The 12069-nt window shown below is 52.7% G+C and overlaps 5 protein-coding genes across 5 annotated transcripts; 1 reads left to right on the top strand and 4 right to left on the bottom strand.

Annotated features, from left to right (window-relative positions):
- Positions 1–1659: 1659 nt before the first annotated feature.
- N7496_008143 (DEAD/DEAH box helicase) lies at positions 1660–3790 on the bottom strand (the record flags this gene model as incomplete). Its single annotated transcript, XM_056701062.1, has 2 exons — positions 1660–3529; positions 3612–3790. 2 exons carry the CDS (start codon positions 3788–3790, stop codon positions 1660–1662), a joined length of 2049 nt encoding a protein of 682 aa, XP_056553125.1.
- Positions 3791–4878: 1088 nt separating this feature from the next.
- N7496_008142 (Peptidyl-prolyl cis-trans isomerase B) lies at positions 4879–6150 on the bottom strand (the record flags this gene model as incomplete). Its single annotated transcript, XM_056701061.1, has 8 exons — positions 4879–5054; positions 5157–5323; positions 5395–5458; positions 5521–5601; positions 5659–5762; positions 5822–5838; positions 5906–5983; positions 6043–6150. 8 exons carry the CDS (start codon positions 6148–6150, stop codon positions 4879–4881), a joined length of 795 nt encoding a protein of 264 aa, XP_056553124.1.
- Positions 6151–6548: 398 nt separating this feature from the next.
- N7496_008141 (mitochondrial 37S ribosomal protein uS13m) lies at positions 6549–7173 on the top strand (the record flags this gene model as incomplete). Its single annotated transcript, XM_056701060.1, has 3 exons — positions 6549–6593; positions 6694–6960; positions 7129–7173. Coding segments are annotated over 3 exons (357 nt in total), but the record flags the coding sequence as incomplete, so codon positions are not given.
- Positions 7174–7542: 369 nt separating this feature from the next.
- Positions 7543–9080, bottom strand: N7496_008140 (WD repeat WDR12/YTM1 family ribosome biogenesis protein; the record flags this gene model as incomplete). The annotated part of the gene is made up of 2 exons (XM_056701059.1): positions 7543–8882; positions 8957–9080. 2 exons carry the CDS (start codon positions 9078–9080, stop codon positions 7543–7545), a joined length of 1464 nt encoding a protein of 487 aa, XP_056553122.1.
- A 240-nt stretch (positions 9081–9320) lies between these two features.
- Positions 9321–11954, bottom strand: N7496_008139 (uncharacterized protein; the record flags this gene model as incomplete). The annotated part of the gene is made up of 3 exons (XM_056701058.1): positions 9321–10137; positions 10199–11721; positions 11802–11954. 3 exons carry the CDS (start codon positions 11952–11954, stop codon positions 9321–9323), a joined length of 2493 nt encoding a protein of 830 aa, XP_056553121.1.
- Positions 11955–12069: the final 115 nt, after the last annotated feature.

Genomic DNA, 12069 nt, shown 5'->3' with positions numbered 1-12069 from the left:
TCTTTTTGGTTTGGTTAAATTCCAGAATGGTAACTAGGTGAGTTATTAATTATTCTATTGATCCATTCCCCCTATCTTTCCTATTTCTACTACTAGCTGAGACCACAATGTCTGCTGTGGAAAGACGAAGTATAGAGACACAGCTAGCGCGTCAGCTCTATAATAAGTCTTAAGAACTAACTGCTATGAGGACAGCTCTTTTCGCTCAGGTAGCGATCAAACGCTTATTAAACAGCTAATAGTTAGCTCTGTAAGATTCTATACAATTTCATGCATTCTAATGTACCTTCTACGAGCGCAATATCGGCTATCCTGGCGCGAGGATTAAGATAGAGTACGAGGTACCTGACCAGCACGTCATTTCGGGCTTAGCTCTTAATACTCCGTACTACGCAAATCTAAGATGGACTCAAAACACTTTTCAAATAGCATTGAAACTAGGTAAGAAGGCTTTCCTTCTCGCGGCCTCGAGAATTTCCTTTTCCAGGCCCCTCTGCGTCCTCCCAAACTCGAACCATGCGAGAAACCCCATGATGCCTGAGAGCGAACCATTCATCCAGCGCCGGCGACAGCGTCCCAATCCTCCGCGAATCCGTAAAAAATGATATGCATGAAAATAAAGAGGAGAAACAATCAGCCTCCACGGACCCAGAGGACATACTTTGAGAAGCCAGTCAAGCCAACGCCATACGAAATGCAAAACAAGCCATGTCAAAAAAAAACCCCCATTCCACCCTTCGCAAAGGCATCTGCGACGGTCAAGCAACATTAAAAGATCCCAGTGAGATCGTCCCGAAGGAAAGAAAAAGACAAGGACTCCACACGTTGCACCTCCCGTCAATGCACATCCATCCTTTAAAAAGAGAATACTTTTCGTTTGGTTCGACCTGAGATAGCCGGGAGAGAGAGAAGGAGAGAGAAAGCGCGGATTTTTTGGGGTTTTCGAAACAGAATCGACCGCAGAAAACACACGTGGGCAGGAACACAAGATAACGGTCCGCCATAAGATACCGACGCTGTTAGGAGTCTATGCTGCAAAACTCGACCGATGCAGCCATAACAACACCGAGAGAGATGAATGCAGATGTAGAAGAAAGCACTTTTCGTAGAGAGTTGTACTCTCCGCTCGGCGCGCGCGTCATTCGAGCGTCGTTCCCGAACCGTGGGAACGCTCGAACAAAAAATGGGGTATCTGATGAGAGACGGACAGAAAAGACAACGCATTCTATGATGTTCATGCAGTGCCGATCACCGAGTTGCTCGAAGAAGGGGAAGTGTCGTGAGAGATAACCCGGAGCAACACAAAAGGAAATCAGAACTGCTCGAACGCCCCGTGTCTAAACAAGGCCAGATGGAGAGCCATTGGAAGCGAGACAGAAAACAATAGAAAAAGCAACATAAAACACATACAGGAAAAAGGAAATAAATAAGAAAGATAAAGAGGAGCATCAGGGCGAGACACGAGCAAAGCGAAACATGAATCTAAAACACGCATAAGAGAGTCGTGGCAGTCATGACAAAGCCGTCCCTGAGAAAACAGCGAGGCCGAAAAACGAACTCAGGGTGCGTTCTGATCGTATCCGTCAACGAAAGACATAAGGAAATAAGAGATGGGGAGCCAATCAGACCCGACGGCCTCGTCATCAGACCACGACTGATTTACCACCAGGAAGAGGGGCCGGTAGCACCGCCGGGGTTGCCGTAGCTACCACCGCCATAGCCGCCACCGTAGCCGCCAGCACCGCCGCTAGAGCCACCGTAGGAGGGAGCAGCACCACCACTGTAGCCGCCGGAGCCGCCGTAGGAGGGAGCACCGCCGTAGCCGCTGCCGCCGAAGGAGGACTGACCACCGCCCATGCCACCACCGCCGAAGCGACGAACGTCACGAGTAGCGTTGGAGCTGCCACGACCACGGCCGCCACGGCCGCCACGGCCACCGTAGCCGCTGCCCTCACGAGCAATGCTCTCGAGGAAGGAAGGAACCTCCTGGTGAGCCTCCTTGAGGAGGTCGATCATGTCACGGACGACACCACGGTTGCCACGGTTGAAGAAAGCAGTGGCAATACCGGTGTTACCGGCACGACCGGTACGACCGATACGGTGGACGTAGTCGTCAATGTCGGTGGGCAGATCGTAGTTGATGACGTGGGTGACGTTGGGGATATCGAGACCACGAGCAGCAACGGCGGTAGCGACCAGGATGGGGCAACGACCGTTACGGAACATCTCCAGGGCGCGCTCACGCTCACGCTGGGTGCGGTCACCGTGGATAGCAGTGGCGGGGAAGCGCTGGTTGATCAGGAAGTCGGAGAGCGAGTCGGCCATACGCTTGGTCTCGACGAAGATGAGGGTCAGGCCAGTGGTGCCGTGGGTGTGGAGAATGTCCAGAAGGACGGAACGCTTGTCAACATCCTCGACGTACTCGATCTTCTGGGTAATGTTCTCGGAGGTGGAACCGACACGACCGACGGACAGGAAGACGTAGTCCTTCAGGAAGTCACGGGCCAGCATCTGGATGTCACGGGGGAAGGTGGCCGAGAACATGAGGGTCTGGCGGTCCTCAACGCGGGGCATATCCTCACCCTCGACGATGCGGCGAATTTGGGGCTCGAAACCCATGTCCAGCATGCGGTCAGCCTCGTCAAGAACCAGGTACTTGATGTTGACGAGGGAGATACGGCCACGCTCAATCAGATCGACGAGACGACCGGGAGTAGCAACGAGCAGATCGCAGCCACGCTCGATCTGGCGGAGCTGGGAGCCAATGTCGGCACCACCGTACACGACACAAGGGCGGACCCAGGAGCGGTAGGCGAACTTGCGGGCCTCGTCGAAGATCTGGGAGACCAGCTCACGAGTGGGGGCGAGGATGAGCGAGGTGGGGTAAGCCTTGCGCTGGCGGCCGTAGAACTGACCACCGCCGGCCTGCTGAGGAGCAGCAGAGGGGCCGGTCTGGAATGCCTGAGAGAGGATGGGGAAGAGGAAACCACCGGTCTTTCCGGAACCGGTCTGAGCGCAGGCCATCAAGTCGCGGCCACCCATGACAATGGGGATGGAGTACTTCTGAACGGGGGTAGGAGTAACGTAGCTAGCAAGCTTGATGTTGGAGATGAGGTGGTCGTCGAGAGGGGGGTTAGTGAAGGTGTTGACAGGCTCGGGGACGTCCTGGCCGGACGCCTCAACGGGGATGTCGTCGTAGTTGGCGAAGTTGATGCCGGTGTGCTGCTTGGAAGGGTCGTCCTGACCGAGACCGAAGAGCTCGCGCTCGAGGCGGGGGTTGGCAGGGCCGGGGATGTGCTTGCCGTCCCGCCACTGACCATCGCCAGAGCCACGGGCAGCAGCACCGCCGCCGCCGCTGTAGTTACCACCACCACCGCTGTAAGAGCCTCCGTGACCTGGTTCTCCGTAAGCATGGGGATCGAAACGCCGGTAAGGTCCATTTGGGTTCCGGCTTGTATTACCGTTGGCAGGGCCACGAGGGCTGAAGTTGGGGGCGTTGGCGTTAGCCCAGTTACCGCCACGAGCATCCCTAGAGAATCAGTTTGGGGTTAGCGGAAGATCTTTTGGCAGATCAGAATAGGATGTAATTCAGAGGGTTTCAGATATCGTACCGAGGGCCTGAGAAGCCAGCGCTGGGGCCAGCAGGGGGAGCACCGCCGTCCATGGTGGCACCGACGTTGCGTCCGCGGAGGTGAGGAGGAATATAGGCAGCACGGCCAGGGGGGCCACCCTGGGGGGCGTGCTGGGAGTCCTGGAGGGACAAGTTGCCCATCTGAAGTCCGTCGGCCATGATTGCGATTTTAGACGTGTTTCTGTTGACGTGAAGCAAGCCTCAAATTAGTCGCTGGCCGGAGGAGGGGGGAGGGTGAGAGAAGAGAGTTTTTCGGGGACGAGAGGAGAAGTGAGGCGAGTGGATGAGGGAAAGGTATGCGTACAGTTTTTTTTGGCTTCACCGAAAGTTTCTCCGTCGACAAGGCGCAAGCGATCTGAAAACTCAGTAAACTTGCAAAGAGAGCGTGTGAGAAAGGACCTTCAAGGACAAGAGAGAGACGTAAGAAGGTAAGTTGTCAGGGTCTCTCGAATTTTTTCCACTTGATAGAAGAAAAAAGTCAAGTGGCAAAACAACGGGTATTGTGGGATAGAAGAACGAAAATGCAAAAACCCCCGATTCTAAGAACTCTATGAGCACACAAGAAAAGAGAGGGATGAGTTTAGGTGTAAAAAGGGATGAGGATGTAAAAGTAGGAAGTTGAGAAGCGCGATGGCAGGTTTTCTGTGGGAAGGAGGCAAATCGAGTACTTACTGGGTACGCCCGCCCGTGTGGTGTCGCCTGTGCGTCTGGTGGTAGATCCATTGTATCGATGTATTGTCTGGTAAGACCTGGCTGCGATGTAATTTTCCAAGGGACCGTGGTACTTGCCAAGCACTAGCCAGGAACTAGTCGCTCTTGGGAGCCCGGCGGGCCCTGAAATGTATCCCCTTCTCGTATTGTGACCGTATTGGGTGGCCAGACAGATTTTTTTTTGCTGGCCAGTTGGCGTACCTGAGTCTGGGCCGGAGCTGACTAAGGCCAGCGCCACGAGTCCTGAATGGCCGAGGCATGAGATCGTGGTACGGGAGGCTGAGCCTTTGAAAAGTTTAGTGCATATTCTGTGCATAAGATTGCTGAACTAAGGAAATAGTAAATATAATTGAATATACCTGACTGCCTGACTGAGGAAACAGTAAATACATTCGATACTCGACACTATTTACCAGGCAGAACCAGTATATTGATCATGTGAAGGGCGCAAATCTACGACTCTTGTACGACTTCTATTCAAATCTTATAATATGCGTTGTATTGATCCTGCTGTACTATATCTCCCTTCTTTTATCTCACGCCTCAAACTCCTTCTCATCCTGCTGCTGCTGGCTGCGACGACGGCTGATATAGAATCCAATCACAGCCACAAGCATTAGGAAGATCAGGACCGGTTGCATCGAAAAGGAAGATTCGTCGTTTGTCGGGGTTTCTTCGGCGACTGGGGCAGCCACCGGTTCGTCGTCGTATTCTTTGAGGAGGAAAAAACAAGCATTATCAGCCACCCTTCTCCAGCAGTTGAAGAGTAGAGTAAGGGGCCGAGGGACCGGCCTTTAAAGTTCATCGCGGCTACCTTTGTCCTCGGTTTCCGACTTCTCCATCTCGAGCTCACCGCTCTTCACAATAGTGACGGCCTTCTCGGGCTTGTCACCGCGGCCCTTGGGGACGTTCTGGATCTTGTCGACAATGTCGTAACCCTCGAGGACCTCGCCGAAAACAACGTGGCGGCCATCGAGCCAACTATGTGGAGAATTTAGTTAGCAACGAATGCTAGTGTATGGTCTATAAACCTATAGATCCGAAGTACGTACGAGGTGATGACGGTGGTAATGAAGAACTGGGAGCCGTTGGTGTCCTTGCCAGCGTTGGCCATGCCTAAACGTAGGTGAGTTTCTTGATGCACTGATTTCACAGGGGAGCCAAGTGGAATTGCGTACTCAGGAGACCCTTCTTGGTGTGGCGGAGCTTGAAGTTCTCATCCTTGAACTTGTTGCCGTAGATGGACTTGCCACCAGTGCCTGTCAACAGCGATTAATTTTCGGATCATTCACGACACGATAGAGAATAGTACGAACCGTCGTGGTTGGTGAAGTCACCACCCTGGATCATGAAGTCCTTGATGACACGGTGGAAGGTCGAGCCCTCATAGCCGAAGCCCTTCTCGCCAGTGGCCAGAGCACTGAGTATCGTTAGGGTTTATGTGCGTTAAGATGTATATGTTCATAAGTATAGCCATACCGGAAGTTCTCGGCAGTCTGCATGGAAATGGGATAGTAAGTAATAGCTCCGTATGAAGTCGAAGTATATAGAGAGACCACTCACCTCGGGGACAGTCTTGCCGTACAAACCCATCACAATGCGGCCAAGGGACTCGTCGCCATGCTGGATGTCGAAGTAGACCTAATTGGCTCAGTCAGCATTGCGTCGTGGTTCTATAGATCTCGAGGCCAATTGATTACCTTGTGGGTGATCTTGGGACCACGGGGCTTATCCTCCTCAGCCTGAACCAGGGCGAGGGTGACGGCCAGGACGAAGAAGAGGGACAGGAAAAGGTTGCGGAAATTCATGGTTGCGAATTGCCACTGCTTATGGTGGATGCAGTAGGAAGCAAGAAGAAGAGGCAGGGAGGTGTCGAGAGGGGAGGCCAGCTTGCAATGGCGTGCGGAGAGACGCCGCGGCGGCTGTTAGGTATGGTAATATTTCCATTATCGAGGAGAGTTGTTAGGGGAACTGGGGTATCAGATACCAAGAATACGGTAATACGCTCTGCAATCTATGACCGGACTGCGAATCTCTCTCGGAGAAACTTTATTGCCGGACGATTTCTCCCGCGATGCGCGGATTGCGACTCGAATATTGAATTATGATAATCAATTGTCTAGCTAGCCATTCGGGCACATCAAGATGGTAAACTTACAATTATTCCTTCTGTCAAATCTACTCTTACTCACATTCTCTTCCACAGGTCTTCATCCTCGGTGTCAACTTCCCTGAGCGGAACCTGCTCAAGGTCAGCACTCCCTGCACAGCATCGCACTTCCGACTCCAGCACCTCGATTCGACCCAATTGACGGTTGACCGCCATGAAACTAACTCGAATGAATAAACAGAAATCCCTCGAGACCTTCTTCGGAGTCGGCAACCACACCTCCTCCCGCCTCCTGGCCCGCTTCAACATCCACCCGACCTGCCGCGTCGGCGAGCTCGCCAACAAGCAGGTCCTCGATTTGACCGCCGTGCTGTCGGATATGAAGATTGAGAACGACCTGCGACGAGAGGTCTTGAATGACATCAAGCGCCTGAAGGAGACCGGTACCTACCGTGGTCGTCGCCATGCACTGGGTCTGCCCGTTCGAGGACAGCGCACAAGGACTCAGGTGGGTGTTTTCTTCTTTCCGGTTCCTTATTCTTTGCACTCGAGATTCCCAAGATCAGACTCGGCGTCTTCAGACGTCCGGTGCATATGGTCTCAGTAGTGTCAAGAGCCTTTATGACCGGCCGCGTAGGAGATATCTCAGAGTTTGAAGCTAACGAAGTTGCAATAGATCAAAACCCCCGTCAAGCTCAACCGGATGGAGCGCCGGCTATAAATTTGACGTCCTTTTGGATTTATTCGAACCTTATCATGGGGCAATCTCTCGTATCTTGCGTGGGAGGCATGGGAACGGCGTTTTTGACTTGAGAGCTGGCTTTTTCTCGCCTGCTATGTGAATGTACACTCTATCAATGTATTATATGTCAATTCAAAAGAGAAAATAACAAACTCAACTACTTATCTGTGTTCGCTACGTAATATTGGGGTTTCCAGGTTTTGTGGTGGTCTAACCCATCCGAACAGTACATGGGGACAAAGATATATATCGGGACAGCACAGCTACTGAGGAAAATTGGATGATATATCACGAAACATAACTTTTAACCAAAACCACATCTAAAAACGCCGAGCCATTATGTACAATCTACTGCTTATTCGAAGAAAGGACACCCTCACCGCGGTTGATCTGGATCCGCTTATCCTCACCCGCGCTCACAATGCCCACAGTCTGGTCCCAGCATACGCTGAACACCTTAACACCCTCGCCACCAACACGCTTGCTATCCACTTTACCTTCCTCCTCAAGACTCTTGCGGGCAATCGAATACACACTCTCACCAACAACACCCTCCTTGTCAGTCTTGGTGGAACGAATATCCCAGATCCGGCATGTGCCGTCGTGGCTACCGCTAATGAGACCGTACGTGCTGGAGGGGTCGCGAGCCAAGCTGACAACGGCGTTGGTGTGACCACGCAGGGTCATTGCCGCCACGGTTGTGGCAGAGGCTCGCGGGTCAATCAGGGTGATGTGACGGGCGGAGGTACCGGCAGCCAAAAGGCTGTGCTCGGGGAGGTGCTCGAGAGAAAGAAGAGAGTGAGAGGTGGTGCGGGTGTCGACAAGGGCGGAGGTGACCAGATCCCAAGTCCGGAGAGAGTGATCCCACGAAGCAGAGTATGCAACAGTGGAATCCTTGGCGTCGAAGATAGCGGCCGAGACGGGTCCAGTGTGCCCGGAGAGAAGGGCCAGAGGACCACGCTGTGGTGTGCTCACGGAGGTGTTCAACTTGCGGCGCTTGGAGGTACGGGCAGTGTTAGGGAGAAGGTTCTCCGGAGCGGCGGGAGCATCAGCCTTCTTCGTAGACCAGAATCCAACATTGTGATCGGAAGAACCAGTCAGAAGACGGTTAGACGGCGCGTGCACGGCCAGCGATTCGATGCCGGACTTGTGGCCGTACAACTCTAGCTGAGGTGTAATCTTTCCAACAAAGTCATCATCCTCGGTATACTTCCACAGTCGAACGGTGCGGTCCAAGCCGGCGGAGGCGATCTGGTTGGGCGAGACGAACTTGGCGGCCTTGATGGACGCAGTGTGTCCTCCCTCAGAGGCTGCCGGAGATGTAGCGATAGTCTCGGACGACATGTTCCATATCCGAAGAAGACCATCGTAACTTCCAGACAGAATCCGTTCCTGGCCCTTCGAGAAGGTAGCGCCAGAGGCCCAAGATGCGGCGTGCGAAGTTGATGACAGCACATCAGTGGCGCTGACCCAGTCGTCGTGCTGGAAAGATGCAATGTGAAGAGGCGGAATAAGAGCTCTGACATATTCAATCTCGAGGGTCGTTTCAGCGGAGATACCATTGTCAGTCAGGTATTCATCAATCGAGGTCCGCAGGAATGTTCCATTAATCAAAAATTCGAACGGCACGGGCTTCTCGCTTCCCAGAAGGTTGTTGACCAGTGTCGACAGCGCATAACGTCGCAGGCCTATTTGAAACCATAATTAGCATCCTTAGATATTACAGAAGTCTTCCAATGAAAGTTTTTGTGCAAGTCCTTACCAGTGGGCACGAGAATAGGACCGGTGCTCTCAGGGAGGGCGATATCCTCTTGTTGGGTCGTGAGCTGCACACGAACCTGTCGCTGCGTAACCTCAGCGGCGGATGTGTCTTGATCTCCACTCATGATGGGCGAATATTGTCCAGATTGTGGTTGTTTAACTCAGCACTGGTGGCAGTCGCAAAATGAACAAGCCTGCGCGGGTGAGGAAAAAATACGGTGGCCGGTGCGGCACACTAGCGCAAAGCGCGGAGATGGCCCCGCCGAGTCTACAAAAGTGTCCCATAGGATACATAGTTTGAGATGGTTGAGATATTTTTTAGATTAATGGGAGGAAACATAAATAGGTAATATGCAGGAATCATCTCACCCCCGAGGGGCACGCTTGATCTCTGCGATGGCCGAACGGCGATGGCTAGATTCTGCAAACAATGCCTCGATCAAATCCACCACCTCGTCGGTGGAGAACTCGAGTCCCAATTCACCCTCCAGCCAGAGATATTTGATGTCAGCCAGAGAGCTCTCGAGGATGTTGATCAAGTACTGGAAGCGAAGCCAATTTGGCACGTAAACGGCCGTGACAGGTATGGCTTCGGCATCGTCGGTTGTCTCGGGCATGAAGAGATCCTCAAGTTTGGAGACTTGATTGCAGAAAGCCACGAGCTGCTTAGACTGATCTTCGGAGATGTCACCCAAATCTTCCACATCAATGATGATCTTGTTGATCACGGTAGATAATAGAGATCCAATGGACTGTAGCAGAGCGGAGTGTGACAGAATGGGCTGCCACTCCTTGTAGACATCACGAATGCGATCAGTGCTTGCGCTCACGGCATTCTCACATTCAGTTTTGAATGGCTGTTCTGAGCATTGCCCAAAGCCTTGCGCACCATCAAGAAGATCGGTGACAATAGTGCTTTGTGTCTGCATCTCCTTGCTGTAGGCAAATTTGCCAAATTTCTCGAGAGCTTCCACATCAGAGCTGAGCCTAGACAGCTCATGTTCTTCCATCAACTCTCGAATTTGGCCGGCAAGGTACAGGCTATCATTGTACAGGTACATTTGACCAGAGCTGAGCTTCAAAGAATAGAAGGAGGTTGAAGTGGCCTTAAACATGGCCAGAATCAACGTGGGTAGCGCCAATAGACCGGCACCCGATGAAGCAACCCGAGAGGTCGAATGCCTATAATTATCACGTTAGAGATGCCGGATGCACAGACTAAACCTAGTGGGTAAATACTTACGGCGGTTGTGAGATATCTTTCGAGTCGTGAATTTGCTGGCGAACGATATCTAGTATCGAGTCCGGGATATCGGTGACGGTGTAAACCTCTCTTAGGGTCATCTCTCTGGGAGCAGAGGATTGCGCTGCCTTTCCACCATCTACTGACTTTGCGGCGGTGTCAGCCTGCGGAAGTTGATTTTGATCGCTTTGTGCTTCCTCGCCCTCGTCGTCGCCCCAACCCCACGCGTCGTCGTCGGCATCGTCGTCTCCACTTGGGCCAGTTGTATCAAGTTTGGGTTCTTCTTCGGCGTCCTCATCAAGACCCCACGCACTCACATCCTCTTCCTCTTCAGGCTGAGCTACCGTTGTCGGTTCCACTGTACTTTCTTCCTCTTTATCCTCATCCCAATTAGCGTCCCAGTCATCCGAGGCGTTTTCTAGCAAGGCCTCATCAGCCCGGGAGACCTGTTCCTTTTCAACTCGCTCAACTTGCTTGGTGGTACCTTTACTAGCTGCAAGGACTTTGCGCACACTGTCGAGAGAGTCGACACGACGCCGAGTCAGCCACAGGCGAGGTGCTTGGTTGACCCAAGATACAAGCTCCTCCATCCCAGCCCAGCCCCAAGATGAAATTGTATTGGCGAACTGCATCACACAGTCCAGAGTCTCTTCAAAGTTCCCCAGACCCTCAAGAGTGGTTGGAATTGAAGAAGACAGCCATCCTGAAATTGCCTTGGACGCAACAGATGGGATCAGCGATTGAGGGAGCTCAGATGAGATGGATTGTGGCAGATTCTGTCGCAAATAATCCAGAACCGTTGTGATGCGGCTCAGGGTCTCGGAAACGGTTGTTTCTGAGAACTCTGATTGAACGTGGATGCCGGTGTCTGTAATTTCAACAGCACGACTCTTCCCATCTGCTCGTGGTAGTAGTATCGGGTCGACAACTGCGACACAGAGGTCCTTTAAGAGTTTCTCGCTGGCCGAACTCAAAATCTCCAATCGTGACATGGACGCAATGGTGTTATCTAGAGAGTCAGCACCATCGCCCTTGATCACTTGGAACCTCCCTCGTTGCCGGTCCACCTTTAGCTGCTCCTGCCAGCGTACACGCAGGGTGTCCTCGATCTGCTCCCGAAACTGTGCCACCTCGAGAGTAAGAATGCTCATCACATTAGTGTTTGTGAAGAAAGCATCCTTCCCAATGGCCGCCTTCATAGAGTCCAACTGCTCGATCGCGGCCGTCAATTGACCATTTACAAGCGCAGCTCGTCCATTCTCCAATTGTTGGCACAAGCGCTGCACCTCCTCAAGAGTCTCGGCAACAGCTTGGTTGAAAGCAATCTCCGTTTCGACCAATGCTACTTTGGCGCTCGCATCCTCCACTTTGGATCGGAGGGGGCTCGTGTGCTCATGCTGGGCGACTATCTCCCGTGCGGTGACTCGTGAGCGCTCGATGTCGGCGTGCAGTTGTTTGGCTTGGACGATCCAATCATCGGCATCGAAGGTGGTGTTTTCCCGACTCAGCGAGCTGATCTCGTTCTATTGAGGACAAAATACCCGGTCAGCACTAGCACTGGACATCCATGTCAATGACAGCAACGTCAGCATGTCCAACGCACCTCTACTTGCTCCCGAGCTTGGGATATCAGCTCCAATTCCTTTGCAAGAGCTGTTGCGGGGAACTCCGCTGCAACCACGCTCTCCTCGGGGTAGGCGCCATCTGTGACGAAGCTCAGGACTGCCTGGCACACCTCACCTTCAGATGGTGGCATGCTGAAACGTAAGTCCTGGATAGGAGAATTGGGGAAAGCTGCGGAGTGGAGGACTCGAGCACCGGAAATGCGGCGTGTCAACAACCACTCGTGACTTTTGGGCGTCACCGCCCCA

The sequence above is a fragment of the Penicillium cataractarum genome, assembly GCF_028827025.1.
Source record: "Penicillium cataractarum strain IBT 29864 chromosome Unknown utg000007l, whole genome shotgun sequence".
Lineage (NCBI taxonomy): Eukaryota > Fungi > Ascomycota > Eurotiomycetes > Eurotiales > Aspergillaceae > Penicillium > Penicillium cataractarum.
The sequence above is the reverse complement of the archived record's forward strand: the minus strand, read 5'-3'. Positions and strand labels throughout refer to the sequence as shown.